This window comes from Marmota monax, unplaced genomic scaffold (genome assembly GCF_021218885.2).
Source record: "Marmota monax isolate L192 unplaced genomic scaffold, Marmota_monax_Labrador192_F-V1.1 WCK01_AAM20220418_F8-fsc00004, whole genome shotgun sequence".
NCBI lineage: Eukaryota > Metazoa > Chordata > Mammalia > Rodentia > Sciuridae > Marmota > Marmota monax.
Window position 1 is genome coordinate 32,960,830 of NW_026692881.1, and position 21,851 is coordinate 32,982,680.

The 21,851-nt window shown below is 36.1% G+C and overlaps 1 protein-coding gene and 1 non-coding gene across 7 annotated transcripts; one reads left to right on the forward strand and one right to left on the reverse strand.

The window, feature by feature from the left end:
• Positions 1–487: 487 nt before the first annotated feature.
• Tial1 (TIA1 cytotoxic granule associated RNA binding protein like 1) lies at positions 488–20,399 on the reverse strand. Of its 6 annotated transcripts, none has more exons than XM_046450027.2 (12): positions 19,879–20,386; positions 13,230–13,326; positions 7,723–7,872; positions 7,439–7,493; positions 7,195–7,282; positions 5,243–5,318; positions 3,484–3,592; positions 2,991–3,086; positions 2,660–2,744; positions 2,299–2,422; positions 1,822–1,961; positions 488–866 (listed from the first exon to the last, which is right to left on the reverse strand). In XM_046450027.2, exons 1-12 carry the CDS (start codon positions 19,908–19,910, stop codon positions 740–742), a joined length of 1,179 nt encoding a protein of 392 aa, XP_046305983.1. In that variant the 5' UTR covers positions 19,911–20,386; the 3' UTR covers positions 488–739. The 6 variants fall into 6 exon arrangements, with proteins under 6 accessions (XP_046305983.1, XP_046305984.1, XP_046305986.1 ...); XM_046450028.2 differs by having other exon boundaries at positions 7,723–7,821; positions 19,879–20,385; XM_046450030.2 differs by lacking the exon at positions 19,879–20,386 and adding an exon at positions 17,176–17,222 and having other exon boundaries at positions 7,723–7,821.
• On the forward strand, positions 10,055–10,127 carry Trnaa-agc (transfer RNA alanine (anticodon AGC)). Its single transcript has one exon. It is a non-coding gene; the product is annotated as a tRNA-Ala (tRNA).
• Positions 20,400–21,851: the final 1,452 nt, after the last annotated feature.

Consider the following 21,851-nt stretch of genomic DNA (forward strand, 5'->3'; position numbering starts at 1 on the left):
ACTGTCTGACTTTAATACAAACACCATACTTGGAATTTCTCCCCAAAACGAAATGTAATATACTACAGTTTTAATAACACTTTCTGAAGTTTTAAAAATATGTCTTAATGAGGACCAACCAACATTTGCTCAAGGAACTCAGACAACGCTGTTCCTTATTTAGGTTGCAAAATTTCAGTCTGGCTTCAGTTTCTTTTAGGCATAAAGTAAATATTCCTCCAAAGCGACTCCAAAATCATGCATTTCTTCTGAATATCACACTTTTTTTTGCTGACTTCAAATGTGGTCCACCTCAGGGGAGGGGAGGGGAGTATCAGGATTCAGGATGAAATTATGTGATTCCCAGTTTTTCAAGATCCTCCCTTTTTTGCTCGTTTAAAAACACAGTGAGTTAAAATACTGAACAATAAGATAAAAATGGAATAGTATCTAAGAATCAAAATGTATTTACCCATTTCTCTTATTATATCAAAATTTGTAGTCAGAATTGTCTTTATTGACTTTATTTTAGTTTTTGTACACAAAGAAAAATCATGTTCATATCCATCATGAACAAAAACTTAAAAAGGCAGAACTAGAAGACATGTGTCCTTCACCAAAGCAAAGCTGTGCTAAAGGTTCCAAACATTTCAATTTTTAAAATAAATATTTTCATTTTCCGATGTCTACTTTCATGTCTTCAGAGTGTCACAGGAAATCGAAGCCTATCATGAATTACAATTTTGTTTAGAGTCCCAGCTCACTGTGTTTGGTAACTTGCCATACCATATCCAGCTTGGTTAGGAGGAGGTATTACAGGGGGAGGAGCTTGTCCTTGGGGAGGCTGAGCACCAAATCCACCCATCCAAGCAGCAGAAGGTGATTGACTTGGAAGAAAAAAAAAAAATCTTCAGCAAACACAAGACAAAAAAAAAAAAAAAAAAAAAATCATCTATACATTTATAGAAAAATTAAGCAGTCCAATCACAGAATAAACAACTAGAAGAAATCAACAACCTACATTATTAAATAGATCAAAGAAATAAATGCTACAAGTAGAGGCTGGGGTTGTGGCTCAGTGGCAGCTTGCTCACCTAGCATGCATGAGGCACTGGGTTCAATCCTCAGCACCACATAAATGTAAAATAAAGATATCATGCCTACCTAAAACTAAAAAATAAATATTTAAAATAAATAAATAAATGCTACATGTATAGAATGTACATCCCACTGTTTAAGTTGTTAGGACACCATAATTAAGCACGTCTCGCAAGAGTGATTTTTTTAAAAAATGCATATATGATCTACAAATTTATAAGAAAATTTAAAAACTCAAGTTCAAGTTGGAAAGAGTCTCAAAAGAAGGAACCAGTAAAAGTAAAGGTCTGGGCTGGCCTGGGGGAAAAACTTGGGAGAACCAACCCACTCTATCAACAACAATAAAATGTAAGATATTTTATATCACATAATTTGAAGGATTTCTCACACATGCCAAATGGCATAAAATCATCAAACTTCCAAATTTAGCTAGAAAAAAATCTTTTATACATACAAAAATAGACAAATAAAAGTATCATTGGAAATGTTAAGTCAAATTTTACCATCTGCTTACAAAGACAGGTTATACTAATAGGTTACCCCTAACCTCCCTTTCCATATAGGTGAAGAGAAGTAATTTTTTAACATTATAAATCACATTTCAGTACATTTATTTCTATGTTTATAATCCAAATACCTCAATATACACAGTTTAAATAGATCATCCCTAGAAAAATACATTTTTAAATTTCTTTTGTCAGAACTATATTCTGTGTCTACAATGGAAAAACCCAAACAACTTACTCTACTCCAAATCCTTGTTGATTCCATGGTTGTCCATACACTCCATAAGGCGGTACTTGCCACCCATTTGCCATATACTGTCCATACTGTTGTGGGTTTCCATATACTTGGCTCCACTGGCCCCACTGACTATAATCGACCTAGAAAAAAGCAAATTATTGTTTTAAGAAACAAGTAAGAAACACCGTATTTGAAGAAAGAGTGGGAGACAAGGAAGAGAAAAACTAAGTAAGCACCCTTATGTGAATAGGACTCTGTTATTTATCATTGTCTAAGTTTATTGGGGTGGTGACACCTGTGAAAAGAAAGTATTAAGATTCAGTTAATACCGCAAAATCAATTTTGAAATAGCATTAATACAATCAACTGAAAGTAGATATATGCTTTATTTTATTTACTGTTTATTTTAGTTTCCAAAGCTTGTATTGTAGATATATAAGATGGAACCTTAAAAAGTACTATGAAAAATCCAATTACCTGTTGGAAGTTTTTAGTCATATCAGGAGATTCTTTACCCCAATAGCATTTAACCACATGTCCTTCAATCGTAGTACCATTCACTGAAACAATGGCATGGGCTGCACTTTCATGTGTTGAAAATCTAAGAGAAAAAAAATAATCATGTTTGTCTTATTTTTTTTTTAAGAACTTAATACAGAAACTCATTAGTTCATTACTATAAATTGGTATTTCCCCTAAATTACATCATGTAGTTAGAAGTTCTATATTGTAAAGAAATACTAAAATAAAAACCTGATTCCTTGACAGGGTCAAATAACACAAGTGTAGGAGTAAATCAAACATAAGATTAATAATGATATTACAAATAGACTATTACCTGACAAATGAATAGCCTTTCTCTGGAAAAACTCTTATTTCCATAATCTGTCCAAATGGTGAAAATGTTTGTCTCATAAGCTGATCTATAAAACATATGAATAGAATATTTAGGGTTCTTATACATCATAAAATTCATACTAATAGGGCTGGGGTTGTGGCTCTGTGGTAGAAGGTTTGCCTAGCATGTGTGAGGCACTGGGTTCAATTCTCAGCACCATGTATAAATAAATAAAATAAAGGTCCACTGATAACTAAAAAGTATTTTAAAAATTCATACTAATAACAATGAAGCCCCACAAAGAAAGTGACTAGGAAAGCAAACATTGTACCTGTTAACCCAGAAGCAATTCCTCCACAGTACACAGTACAATTTTTTGGACTTGACTGGTTTACTACATCTTCAAATCTCAACTGCTTAGTGTTATCTACATGCAGAAAGAAAAGAAAAATACTGACTGCTATACAATGTTATAAAATTATTTTCTGGCCTGTGGGTGTAGCTCAGAGCATTTGCCTAACGTGCAAAGTCTTGGGTTCGATGACTAGCACCACACACATAGTCTTACTAATTATTTATATACTGTTAAGATATACCTCAGGAAGAAGAAAATATAATTTTTTCTCAATGTTATGATTTGATTGTAAAATCAGGTGGCTCACATCTTCACAAAATACATCAAATCTCAATTGTTTTTGATAATAAAATTCAAGACAAAATAAGTCTTCCCATACAATTTAAATATTAAGAAATTAAATCTTATATAGAAATAAGTGGTTTGTGAATAATCCATAATCTTAACATATGCGACAGACATAGCTTACTTTCTTGTGTACTTTTAGGTGCTGGTGGTTTACGTGTGGCCCAATTGGTTCTGATTTGCCGGCCACCCAACCACTGACCTCCCATATGCACAATTGCATTTTCTGCATCCTATGGGGGAAAAAAAAAAAAGAGAGAGAGAGAGCAATCACAAACAAAACGGAATGGTATATAAGGCCAGTAATAAATAAAAGTTGGCACTGCTGGATTCACTAAATTTCAACAGTAAATTAACTCACTAAACAATTAACAAGAAAATAATTTGAACTTGAATTAATCATAAAGCTATTTTAATTTGTTGATTGCAGATTATGAAAATAGCATTTAAGTTGATGTAAAGGAACATTTATCATAATTGAAATATGAAAAAAATCATAATCCTACTGATTACCCAAAATTAAGGTTTAGTTCCTCAAATACACACATTTTAATAAAAACAAATCCCATAAGACAAAGTAATCAAATATCTTAATTTTATTGTTGATTTATAATGTAATATTTACTGAAGAAAATTTAAAAACACAAACATTAGTCTAAATTGCCTACCCCTCAAAATCTACAATGTATTCTATTAGTATGAGTTATGACTATGACATGAGATTTAAAATATTTTAAGATGGAAGACTTTTAAATTATGACTTATAATGCTAAAAAATGTATCAACAAAAAATAAGTTTAGGGTGAGGGATTATAGCTCAGCAGTACAATGCCTGACTATTACGGAAGCCATGAGTTCAACTCCTAGCACCACACACACTAAAAAGCTTAGGTTATCCAAATTAATATGAACCTGAGATTAATCTATGCAAAGATAGAATATAACTGGTAATTTTATCATACCCCTTCAATAAAATGTAGGTAATTTAAGTTGTTGAAACCGAACTAAACTCTATTTTATTATTGAATATTATAATAAATGCAAATGCTTAGGTACTTTGGTACATCATCTTTCTTAAAAAAAGTCATACAAAAAAATCAAGAAAAATTGCTTAAATTTTCAGTTCAATAACATACCAGTTATAAAAGTATGGATAATTTCAAATAAAGAATGAAAACTGAGATCATGATTAAGACTGAATATAATCTGGGCACAGTAGCGCATGTCTGGAAACCCTGGGACTTGGGAGAATCAAGAATCAATGAAGGAGAATCATCAAATTTAAGGCTGGCCTCAGCAACTCAGTGAGACCCTCACCAACACCGAGAGCCTGACCCAAAATAAAAATTAAAAAAGACCTGGGTTCAATCCCCAGGACTCTCCCGCACTCCCCACACCCTGACAAAAAAATAAGACTCAATATAATTTATTTTCCCCCTCCAAATTTCCATATTAGTTCACTTGTCCTAGTCTTAGGCTTGATTTATAACACATTTTACCTTCATTAATGCACAAGTGCAAGTTTAATAATTGTCCTTAGAGTGTAATCACCCTATCTCAGCTATTTACTTTCAGGTTTATGAAAGAATGAATTATATTCTACTATTAACACACACAAAAAAAATTTATGTTGAGGTTGGATTTGTAGTTAATAACCAAGCACTTTCAAATTTCAGCTACTGTGTATTAACTAGTGATTAAATCTAGAATTAAAGAATTTAAACTGGGTGCTGGGGTTTGGCTCAGTGGTAGCGTGCCAGCCTAGCATACAGGAGGGCACTGGGTTCGAACCTTAGCATCACATAAAAATAAACAAAGTTATGTCCCTCTATTGCTAAAAATATATATATATTTTAAATTTAAATTGGGTTGAAAGAACGTACCAGTTTGTTATAAAAAGATACAAAACCATAGCCTTTGGATTTTCCAGTTGCCATGTCTTTAACTACCCGGGCATCCCTGTGAAAAGAAGCACAGCTAAATGAGGGAAGTAAGAGTCACCCTCAAAATAAAAACTAAAAGGAACCACACACACTGTATTGTGAGCATTTTTTAAAATAAAATTCCAGTTAGCCCTAATTAACTACAGCCATTCCTGAACTCTCCCTAATGCTTCTTTACCTGTTAGAAAAAAGCAGTAGGACAAAAACATGTAATAAACATGCAACCTAATCAAATAGCCTGTGCTTTCTAAACTAAATGCTCAAATTTGAAGCTTAATAGGAACAATAGTTTCCTTTTCTAATATTCTATTTGCTAGTGTCCTCTAAGATTTACTGATTCTATAAATTACTGTAACAATGCTAACTACTTTACCATGCAATCTCTAAATAGTTAAATGTCTTCTGCCTAGTGATACAAAATATATGAAATATTAAAAAATTGAAAAAGAGGAAAAAATAGGAATTAAAAAGGCATACATGGCCTGTTAACAGATTTCTTTATTTTTCTTGGTCAATTCTCTATCATCATTTTGGAGTTTGGGCAGCTGTAAATTTTGAAAAATTGACATTTTCAGAAATTTAAGAAAGGAGAATAAAAAACTAACAACAATGCTAAGCACACCAGTACGAAAACAACAAATTTACACAGAAATTTTAGTGAGTAAGTTAAAATGATTGGAAATATAGAACTCCACTGAATATAGAATGTTAAAATGTAAATACTAAAATATGTATATATAAATAATGTATAATAAGAATAAATAGAAATGAGAAAAAAAATCTACAACTGAGTTCCAGTGTGCACAGTTCCTTGCAGTTAGCCTTCAAGATCCTGTCCATTCTTATGAGCAATTCTGCAAAATAACCAGAATGCTATTACTTTTAATTGTGACTTGGACTTTAGAAAACTGCAGGTCTCAGGTATAAATAAAGATTGAAAAACAGCAACCTGTTATTTTTATACTGATTTTTAAAACAGTACTACTTACCACATTTAGATTAAAAAGCAAAGCAAATATCAAAATAGAAAATTAAGAATTAAATCTTTCCTTCAAATAAATTAAATCTACAGAACAACAAATTATACAAAGAAAAAAGTTGTTGTTCTTAATTGAAACACGTTTCTGTAAAGTAGTACTAAAACGTTTAATTTACATCTACAGGAAATATATCAAATACACTGATTTTAATTAGAAAGACAAACGGTGATAAATACTTTATACAACTTATAACCATTTTTAATTTTCCAATACAGTTATCAAGTAACAGTAAAATTTGAGCATAAATTTTGTTAAAAATCAAACCATATTTGTCCCCTTACTAGCAGAATCAAATATCACTAACAAAAAACATCTATTAATTAGTCCCACATTATAATTCAGACATGAAACATTAATACTGTAATAGTACTACTTTTTACTTATACCTAAGATATCAAAACACATTTATCATCACATTTAAACATGAACATTTTCAATTTTACCAATATACCCAAAGATTTAACTACTTCCCCCACTTATCAATTCCTCCAATAAAAGTGTAACACAGTATAATCACATTTGCTTTTTGTTAACCCATTTTTCTTAACATTTGACAAAAAGTTGGACTTTGTAAGTTTTACCACCTAAACATGTGTCAAAGATAACAAACAGAATCACTTAAATTTTTAAAACATATTATACACAGGATTATATGAAAACAAGACCCCAAAACATTGAAATGACAGCAACATTTGCAACAACATCTACTCAAAAAACAAAACCAAAAAAAGAAAATCAAAAAGCAAAAGAAAAGTACACTAACTAGAGAAAGAAAATCTTATTTCCAATACAAGTTAATCATATACAATTTTGCCTATCACTGTTGAGTGTAGTACTGATTATGATACTTACGATATTTTACCAAAGGGGGCAAATGCTGATTTGATATCTTCTGTTGTAATTTCTGGACTCAAATCCCCAACAAATACATGGAAGTGATCTGAAATCAGAGCATTTGGTAATCAAATACTTAAGAAGTCAGCTACTAAACCTTTTTTAGGCAACACTAAGGAGGAAAAAAAACCCTAGTTAAGCTGGTAATGCTGCCAGGAAAATTTCAGAACTCTTCCACAGTAAACGCAGCAGGAGTACTTACTGGAAGTATCTTTTTTCTGGCTACTTGGTGTTGTTGCCCAGTTTACTTTGACCTCCTAAAAATAAAGATTATATTTAATACAATTATTAAGCATGTCATTATGCATTTATAACACTTACCACTTAATAAACCATTTATCAAGCGGATTATTTTTGTAAAAGCACTAGGCTGAATAAAGCAAAACCATCAATCAGCAGTTCAATATCTGTTTAAAAACTTGCTAAGAAAGAATATAAACATGCAAATATATGTACTCATAAGGCGTCACCATTCTATTACCTTACCTTTCCCAAAATTTTTCTCCCATTCATAGCAGCTAATGCAGCAGCTGCATCTCTGTGTTCATAAAATTCCACAAAGCAATATGGGTCATTGCTTGTATGCTGCAAAACAGAAAATCCAACAGAAGAGTTGACCCTTCTGCTATCGGGTTGCTGAGAAGAAAATCCAGGAAAAAACATTACTGATAGCTAGGAATGTACAAAGTGAGATTGCAAAAGCTTATGAAAGCCTAACGCTTAAAAAAAAAAAAAAAAAAGATTTACAGCTAAACCTCACTTTGTGCCTCACAGCACTACTGTACTAAACAGAAAGCAGTATGGAATCATAACCTTGAGAATTAAACTAAAATATAGAATTCTAGTGAAGTATGTTAAATATGAAATAGATTAGGCCAAACCAAACCTCAAACTCAGATTTGATGAGGATCACTCTTTATCATTGCTCTCCTCTTCCAAAAATTATTTTGAAATGATTATATTCTACTAATGTATCATAATCTTTCCCAAACTGTATTCTAGTACTATAAAAAGATACAGAATTGAACTAACTTTATAAGCTTTATTTCCTGATCAAAACCAGGACTGGTACCACAAATAATAAGTGTTTTTGTATTACTACTGAGACTGGAATATATGTATTCCTTTTTTGGATAAGAATAACAATAGAAAAATGCAATCCTTCAAAACAGTCTAATGTACTGGAGATTCTATATACTTTAAATGTGGTCTTCCAAAGTCCAAAAAATACACTAGCGAACTAGAAAATGTGACTGAATAAAATATTCCAATAGTCCAGGAGAGTAATGGGGTATACTCAGTGGTAGTGTACTGGCCTAGCATGTACCAGGCTCTGAATTTGACCCCCATACGGCAAAAAAAAAAAAAAAAAAAAAAAAGTGGTGGTGAGGAGAATCCAGGATAAAGCTATATATATTCTGTCATCACAAAAACACCAATATATAAAAATCTTTGTTAAATATATGCTTGATAGTAGTTGGCAAATACATATTTACAAAGAGGGTGAGAAAGTAGTGCTAACAACAAAAATAAATTTTTATAACATGCAGTCTATATTAGACAGTAGCACAACTGTACAAAAATTTTTTTAATATAAGATTAAAAACATTCACTCTTCAATGTGAAATGCCCTAAAAATATATTTAAAATGTGAAATTGTGGGCTGACCTACAAGGAATAAAAATACCAGATAAAATAAAGACCTTTAAAACAACCACTGTTTATCATTCCAGGAGTGTTTTAGAAGAAAAATCCCAAATAAGATGTCTACAGGATGGAGTTGTAGATTGGTGGTAGAGTGCTCACCTAGCATGTGTGAGGCCCTGGGTTCAATCCTCAGCAACACATATAAATAAATAAAATAAATAAAAATTAGAAAAAAAATAAGATGTCTAAACAATAGTGACAAAGCAACCAGAGGCAATTATTTTTTAACATTTATGTTTTAGTTGTAGGAGAACACAATACTTTTATTTTATTTTTATGTGGTGCTAAGGATTGAACCCAGTGCCTCATGCATGCTAGGCAAGCGTTCTTCCTCTGAGCCCAACCCCAGCACGCAGAGGCAATTTTTTGAGGCAAAAAAAAAGTAGGATCATTATCATTGACAAGAAAACTATGGGCTCTCACACAAGATCTTACTGTCACAGACATGTGAACACTGTTCTTTAGAAGTAGAGAAAGGAAATGGGGGGAAAGACTCCAAATAGAAACACACACTTAAGTTCCTCTTGTGAAAAGAGTTAATATTTATCAGAAACATTTTCTGATGGATTTAAAAGTAAATTAAAAAATTAAAGTTGTGCTGGTCCATTTTTCCTTCTATTCCTCAGCCCTGATGGTCTCTAAAGAAAATACTTAATATTTATGGCAAAATATATGCGGGTCCAATGGTAGAACTATGAAAAAAATTAAACAGGCTTTAAGAAACTAGTGTATTACATGCACACTAATATCAAATTTACTTAACTAGTAGTAAGCCAGATCCCTGTATGTATATACTGGACAAGAAATGGTTCATGTCCTGGTCAGGACAGCAAGAAACTTCATCACACTACTCAGAACTATATGCATTTTAAAACTTCAATTTTTTACTTCTGGAATTTTCCATTTAATATTTTTGGACTGAGGTTGACCACAGCCAAAACTGAGGGAAAAAAAAATCACAGATAAGAGAAAAAACTGTACACACGTATTTAAATAGTCACATCACATATATGCTCGTATCATGCTGCATTTCATCTAAAGCACAACTGATTTTTTTTTTAAGTCAAATCCTAAGTGTCAGAGGTGTTAAAATTATTGAATGTTTGGGGCTGGGGATATAGCTCAGTTGGTAGAGTGCTTGCCTAGCATGCACAAGGCTCTGGGTTCGATCCCCAGCACCACCAAACACACACACACACACACACACTTACATATATATATATATATATATATAATGTTTGCCTTAGAATGTAGAATAGATTTTATTTTATTATATAGGAAAAGCTAGAATCTATAATATCTACAGTTAAAAAATCATAAAATTAAGGGGGAAAAAGATTTTTCATATACTGGAAAAAAATTATGAAGGGAAAATAAATGCCTAGATGAAGATTCTGTATTATAGTCCATGCCCTTTATAAGCTTCCCATTTATACCACCACCACCAAGTGACACTCTAATCTTCAGTTAGGTCCTTACCGTAATTAGTGTTGTCACCTATTTTTGTTGGATGACATAAATGTCAAGACAGAAATATGAGGTTTTATATTTACAAGTTCAAATCTAGGAGTTCTAGAATATGGATAAAATTTCAAATTTCAAATCATTTCAACCCTCAAATGGTTATGTATACATATAGAATTTTCAAAAATATTTTTAAAACATTTATCAAATGCTTCTCAAAAATTTTCTAGACTCTACTTTCTCATATCCCATTCTCCTAAATCCCCTCCTATAAGCTTCCAACCCAAGCATGTCACTGAGATTACCTCACCAATGACTCTGTCACCTCTATAACCCCTTTTCTGTTTTCATCTTGACTTCCAGATAGAATTCAAAATAGCCGACCACTACCTTCCCCTTCCTCTAAACATTCTCTTCTCTTCAACCTACCATACACTCAGTTTTCCTGTTTCCTCAGTGGAGGATCTTTCTGAAGGTAGTTCTTCCTTAACTCAAAGTCGGAATGTAACTCTAAATGCTGAGCTGTTCCAGGCTCCAGGGCTCAGACCTTAATCCTTTTACTCTTCTCTGCTATCAATTAGTCCCATAGATTCAAATACTGCTGCAAGCTTCAACACTCGTCTCTCCAGAGTTCCAAATTAGTTAATCCAACTGCCCATATACAGTGATCATTTAGATATCTAATACATAAATTTAACACAACCAAAATAGAATACTTAATTCCCAAACCTGTGCCCTGCTCAGTCATCCCCACTTTGGTAAACAGCATTACCACCCACATAATCGTACTAACAAGAATCTTAGGGTCTTTCCTAATTTCTTCCTTTCCCTTATATCCCACAGCCAATCCAGTTCTATTGATTCTATCTTCAAAATATATTCCAAACTTTATCTACCCCTATTTTTATCCATCATATTCTAAAGCACAAGAACCTATCACTTCTCACCTAGACTAGTAAACCCAGTTGGTTTCTTTCCTTCTTTTGCTTCCTGCGATCCTTCTCTATACCACAGTGTCTACAGAGAGTAATCTTAAAAATGCCAATCAGAGCACTTCATCCCCCTATTAAAACCCCTCCAAAGGTCTGCCACTGCAACCTAAACTCTGTCATGGCCCATACCGCCCTGTGTGATTCTGAATCCTGCTTACCTTATTAGATTCGTTTCCCACCACTTATCCTCCATCACTCACCAGACTGCAGCCATCTGGTCTTTGGTTCCACAAACACAAGCTCATTACCAACTCGGGGCTTTTTTTTTTTAATAATATTTTTTTAGTTGTTGATAGACCTTTATTTTATTTATTTAAATTTGGTGCTGAGAATGGAACCCAGTGCCTCACACATGCCAGGCAAGTGTGCTACCTCTGAGCCACAGCACAGCCCCACCCCCAAACTCAAGGCCTTTTGTATTTGCTTTTCCTCTGCCTCCAGCTCTTACTGTAGACAGGCACCATCTTGTTTGTTATTACTGTCTCAGCTCAAAGAGATGACATCTTCCCTCACCTACCTATCCTACATAGCACCAACCCTCCAATCATCACAGAACTGTTTTATTCTCATCATGACTCTTATCCCTATTTGCCTGGGAACCTCCTTTCTCTGCCTCTCCATTATATGCCCAGTGCCTTGAAGAGTGCCTAGTGCAATGTAGACATTTTATTTATGAAAAGATGAATGAATAAAGTCAGGAAAGAAAGAAGGAAAATATACCAGCACAGATTAATAACTATAGTGAGTTAAGAAAGATAAAAAAAACCAGTGCACTTTACAGGTTTTTAACAGATCCCCATCTCAGGATAAAACACCAACTCCTTATCACAGCTTCTGATGTCTTACAACTAACTCCATTTTAAACTCCAACCATGCTACTATTGAATACAGGTTTCTAATAAAAAACAGACTTGTATTTTCCCCCCTTTATCCTCTTATAAGCATTCCTGTTCTGTCTACCAGCCCAGACCAACATTCTTCTAATTAGAATTGCTTCTTCCCCAAATTCCTTTCTGGTCAGTTTCTATTATATTTTTAGGTTTCAGCCTGTATACTAATATCTTCAAGAAGCCTCCCTGATTTCGAACGACACTGCATACATTATTATTTTATATTCTAAGTACCCGTTAACTTCTCTATTTCCCTACTAAGCTGTGAAGTACTAAAGGACTAGGAATTGTCTTATTCACTACTGTATCCTTTGTACTTACCGCAGAATCTGGTACATAATAGTCAAAAAACATGTTGATGAACAAACAAAAAGACAGGAAGAAAAGAATAACTAAAATGTGAATCATTGGGTATCACTACAGTCAACTGAATCCAGCGCCTGCACATGCCCAGCCTCAACAAATTATTCTAACAATTTAAATGCCTAACTACTTAAGTTGTGTGATCATTAATATTTACTAAAAATGCACATGACACATGTTGCTTTACTATGCACATAATAACCTAATATTCTTTCACATACACCAATTCCTGAACTTTAAATGAATGCTATCTGAATTATTAACATTCTAATTGGAATTATACGATATACCATCAAGTTTTTCACCATTCTGAGATAAGCTGTTTACAAGTAAAATCACTTAGAGATAACTACATCACAAAGAATGACTGTGTTAGAATAAGAGCACAGAAACTTTGCCCTTTCAAGACTCCATTCCAAGTCTCATTTACCAGCCAAATCAAATAAGTCACTGATCTCTCCACCAGAATAACCTGAGGCTTAAAATAAATTTTAAAAAATGATACTAATCAACCAATAAATTTCAAAATGTTCAACATCATACTAACTGAGAGCACATATAATTGGGAAGATCTTACCTCTGTTATCATTTTACAGCTTTTACAGGGTCCGATCTGACTGAATAACTGAAGAATAAGGACTTCTGTCACATCTCTGGAGAGGTTACCTACATATCTGAATGAGAAAAAATATATATATTATCAGCAATTTACCTTTAGCTCTGGCTCTGTGTTATCATTTAATTTATCACCTTTTATTTCAACTTAACTTCTTGTGTCTTCAGTAAAAATTTCAAAGTAAGCCTGATCCTATCAAAGTAAGATTAACCCTTATTAAGGAAAACAATTGTTCCTTTCCCACTAAAATTCAAAGATGTTGTAAAGAACAAATCAATATGATCTTATATATGAATACATATGCCCAAAGGCATATATATTATTCTATACCCTATATATCATTTTCTTATTCTAACCAGTCTCATGAGAATGACAATTTCTATCAAAATAATTCATAGCATAGACATAATATGACAAATACTAAAACAACTGATCATAAAAAGTTATTAGAGATACAGTGGGTTTATTTAAAAATGCCAACCACGGCAATTACATGAACAAAGAACAGAGATGAATAAAGTTACAGCAAAACACATAAAGAATGGAGGAGTTTTGTTTTAGTGTTGGCTAAATAAGACTGTTTGCAAATGGTATGTCTTCATTGCTTTGTTTTAGGAGAATAAGGTAAAATAAGATTTTTCTGGTCAAAAATGCATCTGAGATGGGTGTGAGGACACACGCCCGTAAAATCAGCTGCTCAGGAAGCTTAGGGAGGAAGATCGCAAGTTCAAGGCCAGCCCCAGCAAATTAGCAAGACCCTGTGTCAAAATAAAATAAAAAGAGCTGGGGATGTAGCTCAATGGTAGAGCATTTGCCTAGCATGCACAAACCACTGGGTTTAATCCCCAGTAATTACACACACGCAAGCGCACACACACACACAAATAAGTAAATAAAGCAGAATCAACAAAAAATACATTTTTATGCAGGTAACAAATAAAGCAAACATAAAAGACTTCTTTAGAAATTCAGAGAAAAATTGAGACCAATTCAGATATACTGTTGACTATAGATATTTAAATATTTGGGTTTTTTTCCCAGATTAAAGATTAAACATACACATTTTGTATAAATTTTTTTAAATAAAGAAAAATCACTACTTTACCACCAAGAGATGCCACTTTGATTTATGTTTTGCACACTGATTCAATTATGTCAGTATACTGTCAAACTTTTGAATACTTCTGGTACTCAGCAAATAGTTCCTAAAACTTACTTCTGTCATGAACAAACCTCATAAACTAAAAAGTACTTGTAAAATTTAACATAGTTTCTTCTGGAAGGTAAATGGATATAAGTTTTATTTTCCTAACCATAATATATAACATCTGGAAACTTGAGTACTGAGACCAAAAGAAGCTTTGCAACATAGTTGCCACATTAAATACATAACTGCTTTAAGATGGAATATACTAAAAGGGAAAAACAGATTTGAGAAAGCTAAGATTAAGAATTTCACCCTAGGGGTTGGGATTGTGGCTCAGAGTTACAGTGCTCGCCTAGCATGGGGCAGGTTCAATCCTCAGCACCACATAAAATAAATAAAGGCATTATGTTGTGTCCATCTACACCTAAAAAAAATTAATATTAAAAAAAAAAAGAATTTCACCCTAATGGGTACTAATAACCATAGGACATATGTTCTAAAACTGAAATATAAGTCCTATATTACTTAAATAGAAAATCAAAACAGTTGACAAATTGGTTTTGGTCCAGTATGCCATTTTTTCCTTATTATTAAAAGTGTAGGCCAATGCAATGACTTATTTTTTCCACCAATAGTGAAAGATTAAAGAATTCTGAGTTAGCCAGAGACAACTGCCTTTTTTTTTTTTTTTTTTTAACTCACAGGGATTTGTGAGCCTGTATCCATGGAATAATTTTTCTTTCCTTTTTTTTAAACACAGGAGATGTATCTATAAGAAAAATGAACAAGTGATGCTAATATTCTAAATTCTATGTTCATCTAACCTAAAGGGCTAGTTAATTTATTTCTGAAAGAGCTGGCCATGGTGACACACGCCTGTAATCTCAGCAACTCAGGAGGCTGATGCAGGAGGATCACAAGTTCCAGGACAGCCTCATCAACTTATGAGACCCCATCTCAAAACAAAAAAGCAGAAAACTAAATTACAAAAAGTAACATAAAAGGCCTTCCATAACAACATGTAGAACATCTTAATTTACCAGGATAAAAAGAACATAATTCACTATATAATTTCCCCTAAATTTCACCCAAATTTCAGACTGCTTTTTCTTTTACTCAGAATTATATAATTCATGTATTTACATATGCCTTCATGCATAATACTTAATAGAGGCACAATTTGTAGCTTTTAAAACACTTTACTATACTGCTTAAGTACCTTTACATTATCATGAAATAACCTGTCCTGAAATAAATACTAATAAAAATAAGACAAATTTCAATTGTTAACCTAGTAAGCATCATCTTTTGGTAGTTTACTGAAAATTTGTTTTTATTTTCAAATGACAGCCTCTATATTTCACTTTCTTTCTGCTTTGATTATGAAGTAGTCAACATATTCTAAAATTTCAAGTTTTTTTTTTAAATATATAATTCTACTTGAAGAACCTATACAAAATAAAAAACAAAACAAAAAAGACAAATGATTTGAGTTCTTATAGTGAGAGGTCAATTCAAAAGAGAGAACACTTAAGAAATTCCAAAATGTTTTTTATCTCACTGCAAAAAAAAAAAAAAAAAAAGGCATACCTGACACTCTATTTTGTCTTCTAAGAACAGGAAATGAAGTATTAAAAACTGAAAATGATACCTTTATCCTAACATTAGGGTTAAAATCCAATTTGAGACCAGAAACTTGGCAGTTTCACAGTAGGCAGAAGTTCACACTGCCAAACTACTTCATATGTCCAACTGGGCAGAATTTTAAGTTAAAGAACATCATGACTTACAGGAGACTAATGATAGTTTTCAACACTGAATGTGCTCTCTCTGCAAAGAGTAGCCCTACCAAGGCTAAAAATACCAGCAGTTTTACACAAAATACTATGGTCATATTTCCATAAAACTAACATTTTTGCTTTTGTTCTTGACAAGTTCCTATACAAGAGATTTTGCAACAATACCCTTTAATAGACAGCTAATGAATGTTCAATTTGTCAGTACTGTGGAAGGAGGTCAGAAGGAGGAAAGGTGCAGGTGGTACCACTGAATTGACCGTCTATCTATAAGGGACGGACACACACACACACACACACACACTTAAAAAAATACAGCAATAATAAAATCTATGATTAAATTGAATGAAGGGCTTGATTACAGCCACAATTTAGCCAAATCCATGGTATAGCTACTCAGTTTTATAACTAGATTTTATAGTATTTCCTTCTGCTGTGTTCTTAGATGTTCATATTATACTCTAAATCATAGATTTCCCTATTTTTGAGTGAGTATCAGGAAGAACCAATAGCCTCAAAGGATGGCATTATATAACATGATTATTATTATCCCAGAACCACAATTCCTATTGATTTTGGTACATCAAATAGCTGAGTAAAATAAACTATAGTGTAACACTAATGTAATTTAGTGTCATATTGTAGATTCAGATATACCATGGATCAAATCACTGTACTATAAAAATACACACAAGCCTGCAACTTATGTCCTAAAGGCTTGTCCACTTTCAAACACCAGTATTACACAGCATGATCTTGTTTATTTTTTTAAGATCACAAGTTAGCCAATACATAATATCCCAAAATAAATGTCAAATGAGAATGAAAAACATGAAAAAACAGTCCTTTAAAGCAACTATATGATAAACAGAACTTTAAGCTCAACATCAAAGCAATTCTATACCATTTAAATACCATCAAATAAATTAGTAATACTGTAGGTAATGAATATTTAAAGACCTACCTAGGCTATAAACACCATATTGTTTTCTGAAGATAGAACCATATGTCTTAGCTTGTGTGTGTCTGCAGGAAAAAAACCTCACTAGTAACACACAGGCATTTTAAGGAAAACAGCTTAAGATAAGTTTTGTTAAGAGTACATTCTTTAAAAACATACTAGCCACTTGAAAAGCTCATCCATAGATCACAAGGCAAAACATAGGATCTCCATAAACTAACAAAACCAAACCTTACTAGATAACAACCTCTAAAATCATGTTCAGTTTCCATTACATTATTTGTATCTAAAAGAGCCCTTTCAGAAATATATAAAATGTATACTTTTTAAAAATTATTATGCATTAATTTTATTAAATGCTTACAAAAATCTGAATTGTGAAACATTTGATTTTATCTCAAGATTTTACATTTGAAGGTTTTAATATATATATTATATATACACACACACACAAATCAACTGCACAAAGTATGACAATAATGTCTGCCTATAATTTAAATCAATCAGGACTATTAAAAAGGGACTTAAAACTGATTTAATGAGAGAAATATAATCATTGTAAAATGTTTATTAAGTACCTCTTACGTTCCCAGCAGTGAACTAAGTGCTTAAGGGGTAAGACCTAGGAAGATGTAGCAGTCCTTATCTTAAACAATAAAAACCTTCCCATGGAGGAAAAGTGGGAGAAGGAAAAAGGAAGAATAAAGGAGAGTTGTAAACATGTACTACATTGAGAAATAACAGAGCTTAGATTTTTTATTTACTCCTATGTATACATGTCACATTTTTAGATAAATATAATAAACACAGACAACTTAAGTATGTTTCAGAGGAAGGACAAGAGACTGGAAAAGGTAGTGGTAGGAAGTAACAAAGAATTAGCTTATTAGACTACTGGAGAAGGTACAATAGAAATGAAAACAAGGCAGATGCATAGATAACTATATGAATGAAAGATACTGAAAAAGTACATTATTTAGAAGGACAAAACCAGGAATTCCTCTTCTTGGGAACAAATGATATAATTAAATGAGACATTAACCATAAGAAATTATCAATTATTCAATAGTTATTATGATGCGATGATGATATTTCAGATACAATATAACTGTTATCTTCCTTAAATACATGATAGTCCCTAAATCTAACTTTCCCAGATGTTAACTACCAAGCTTTGGCTTCAACAGATGTTGAGGACAAATTTCAAGTTTGTCCTAATTCTGTTTTCTGGAAAGATGGGCAAAAAATGGAAGACAACACAAAAAAGTTCTACTGAGCAAGACTTTCATTCAAGTAGTAGATGTGCTTAAATTGGCCTTAAATTCCCAAAACAGGATGACAAGTACTTTAGAGTAAGACACTAAAAGAAATAGGAACAAAAAGAAAATACAGGCGAAAAAAAAAAAAAAATCAAGTTTGAACACAGAAGTCTACCTTCTTTAGGGAGTGTATACTTTTTTTGGTAGGAGTGAAGTTTTGAGAAGCTAATCAACCTCCTGAGTGTCCATCTACCTTCATCTATTCCCCAAAAAGTACTTTCCCCAGCAGATAACCCAGCCAAGTGAACTCTGATCATATCAATATCAGGCACAGGCAAGGGAAACAAAGCAGAGATTGGACTCCTTGTAACTCAGGGTAGGAGAACTGGGCCTCAGAGGCTGGGAATGCCAAAGGTGCGCAATTTAAACACTGAATTAGAAATAACTCAGACTAAAAATAAAAATTTTAAAAAAAGATACAAGAGAAGAAAAAGAGTGCCACGCTATTCAGAAAGAAATGTAATTGCTGAGTCATCACTCTTCATTGGAAAAGGAAGGAAAAATCGAATTAGGTGGTTGGAAGATGAAATCCATTCATTAGATTGGGCTTTGGGCAAAATGCAACAGCAAGACCAAAGAAGCGCCCCCAAAACACGCATCGTATAGCGAACGAAGACATTATTCTATCTGATTCTGATGATTTCGACACACCAATTAGGAGGCGGCAACACCAAACAGCAAAAAAGAGTGTAACAACTGGTTGTCAGTTTGGCGTAGGGCGCGCTCAAAGTAAACTTCGCTCTCCGAGAAGGGAGCGATGCTGCGGCGGCCAGAGGCATTCCGCCTGCACTTCAAAAGTAGCGGGCGCTGGGCGGGTGTTTCTGACAGCGTGGGCGGGGGCACGTGGGGCAGAAAGAGACAAGGGGCTCCCGTGGCTGAAGAGTGTCTGGCTTCCTCCGAGAGCCGAGTTCGGGCAAAGAGACGGGGGCGCCTCAAGCCCGGGACACGGAGGGCGTGAGCGCTAATTCCTCCGGGCCCGCAAGGGATGCAGCGACGGTCCCACCCCCACCAGGCCCAGCCCCCGTGGGGACCGGCAGCTCCCGGCCCAGCCCAGGGCCCCCAAGCACAGGGGGAGCAGAAGCTCTCTCGGGCCTGACAGCCTCAGCGGATGCAGAAGCCAGGCCTAGGAAAGGTGCGCGAAGAAGAGCGCGAGAGGAAAAGGTCGGGACAAGCCTCAGACCCCAGGAAGTGACTGCGTTTGGGGGCAGGGAGGGCTTCCTTCCCTAGGAAAAGGGGACAGATGAGGAATGCACTTAGCGTCCACGCCGCCCCAGCCAGGGAGCCGCCGAGAGTCCCGGCTTCGGCCCCCTGTCTCCTGCTCCCTCCCTTAGCGTCCCGCGGTGCCCGGGCCTCTAGGCTCCCGGCACCCCCGGTCTCGGGTACTCACAGAGTCCGGGGCTGTCCGTCGTCTTCCATCATGGTGGGTGCGACGGAGCGATCCCGGGACAAGGGGGAGGGCAGGGTTGGGGAGGGGAGGGGTGGGGAGGAAGGGGAGGGGGGCTCCGGGCACCGGCTGGGGACAGAGGAAAAGGCGCCGAACCCTGCTCTAGGGCTTTCTCCCCCCAGCCCGCTCCGGACACTGCGCTCCAACCAGGAGGAGCAGAAGGAGGAGGAGGATGAACAAAATGGCCGCCGCCACCAGCCAGGCAGGAAACGGGGCAGGGCGCAGGCGCAGCCCGCCAGGTCACCGCTCAGGCCAGCCGCGACGGCCTGCCCCGGGAGAGCTGAGGGGGGCAGAAAGCCAGGCCGCGGAGCAAGCCCTGTGCCGGTTCACGACGACCCCGTTGTCGCCGAGAGCCTGTCTGCTGGCCGTCCGACCGAACCCCAGCCAGTTCCAGCAGAGATCGGGCAAAAAGAGAAACGTCGTGAAGTGAAGTCTCTGGGAATCGCGGTCCTGGGAAGGAGCGAGGGAAGCACTTTCCAGGAGACTTCTGGGAACTGTAGTCCGAAGGAGACCCCGCGCCGCGCCGGGACGCGCAGTAGAGACTTCTGGGTAGTGTAGTCGTACGTGAGGGCGTGCGGCCACCAGGAAGTCGGCGTGCCGGGAGGGGAGGGAAGAGAACAAGCGACGGTAAAACGCGGGCCGGCGGAGTGGGAGAGTCCCTGTCCTGGAAGTGAACTACAAGTCCCAGCGTGCCTCGCGCCGGGGGCGGCTTCAGGACCGCTCCAGGCATCTTAAGGCCCTTCTGTTGGCCGGGCGTGAGCGTCGGCTCCGCCTCCGTCCTGGCCAAGAGCGGTTTCTTCAACTGCGGCCCAGGCGTTGCGCCGGCTCCGCGTGTTGTCAGAGCTATCAGGCCCTGCCGGCCTTCCTCTGGAGGCAGAACGGCTGGGCCGCTGTCATCAACCGCCAACTCGCGCCTGGCCCAAGAGAGGCTCGCCTGGCGGGCACCTGGCGGGACTCGACGGACCGCGGGCTCCCCAGGGGCCGGTCGCGTCTTTGGGGCGCCTTTTCCAGCAGATAGGAATTCCTAGCCGAGATAGTCTGGTAGGTTGCTGTATGTTTCGGAGGGCTGCCTACCTTTCATATCTCGTCGGGTTAGCGGGTGAGACGAGCAACCGTCCATTTGAATGACTTGCCCTCCTTCCCCCCGTATTTAATCGTAGAAGTAAAAGTCTTTTAACAGAAATGCATAGATTTAAGGTTGTGTTTACAGACATCAGCCATGTGGGGAAGGAAGTCTTGCTTGAAGAAGTGGAAAGCCACGTTCAAATTAGCTCTGCAGCCCCCCCCCCCCCACACACACACACACCAGTTCTCTGTATGCTTCTTTACCTCCTCAGCACCGACAGGAAAAAGCACACAATTTGTAGCTGCTCTTGTGGATGAGTGAAGGGTGGAGATGAAGAGAGGACTTGTCTCTTGCCTGACCTGACAGTTCTCAGTTAACAGAGTTGTTTCTGAAGACCTCTGCAAGTACCATCGGATCCTAATCTTGTAGGCACCATCAACCATGCAGCAACGCATGGTACTGTCAATTGGTGGGGAGGGAGATTTTAACCTGGAGGACTTCATAGAACGGTTGACAGAGGAGTCGAGCCCCATAAGACTCAATGGGAATAGCTAAAGGGTTCAGAGGCCAGCATCTATGGGTAAAATGTCTGGGTCTAGGGGTGGGAGTGTTGGCAACAATGTGGAGTTGGTCTTCAGTGCTAGAGATTTAAGCCTGGGCCTGTAGAACCATGTTGTCAAGGATCTATGCCATGCTGAGGAGTTGGAGTTTTATCTTCCAAGCAGTGAGGAACCATTGAAAAGTTGAAGCTATTTATTTTTTAACTTGGACCTAGGTACAGAATTGGATTAATCATAATCCAATTCACTGACAGTGCCTAGCCCAGTGTATTAGTTTTCTGTTGCCACTA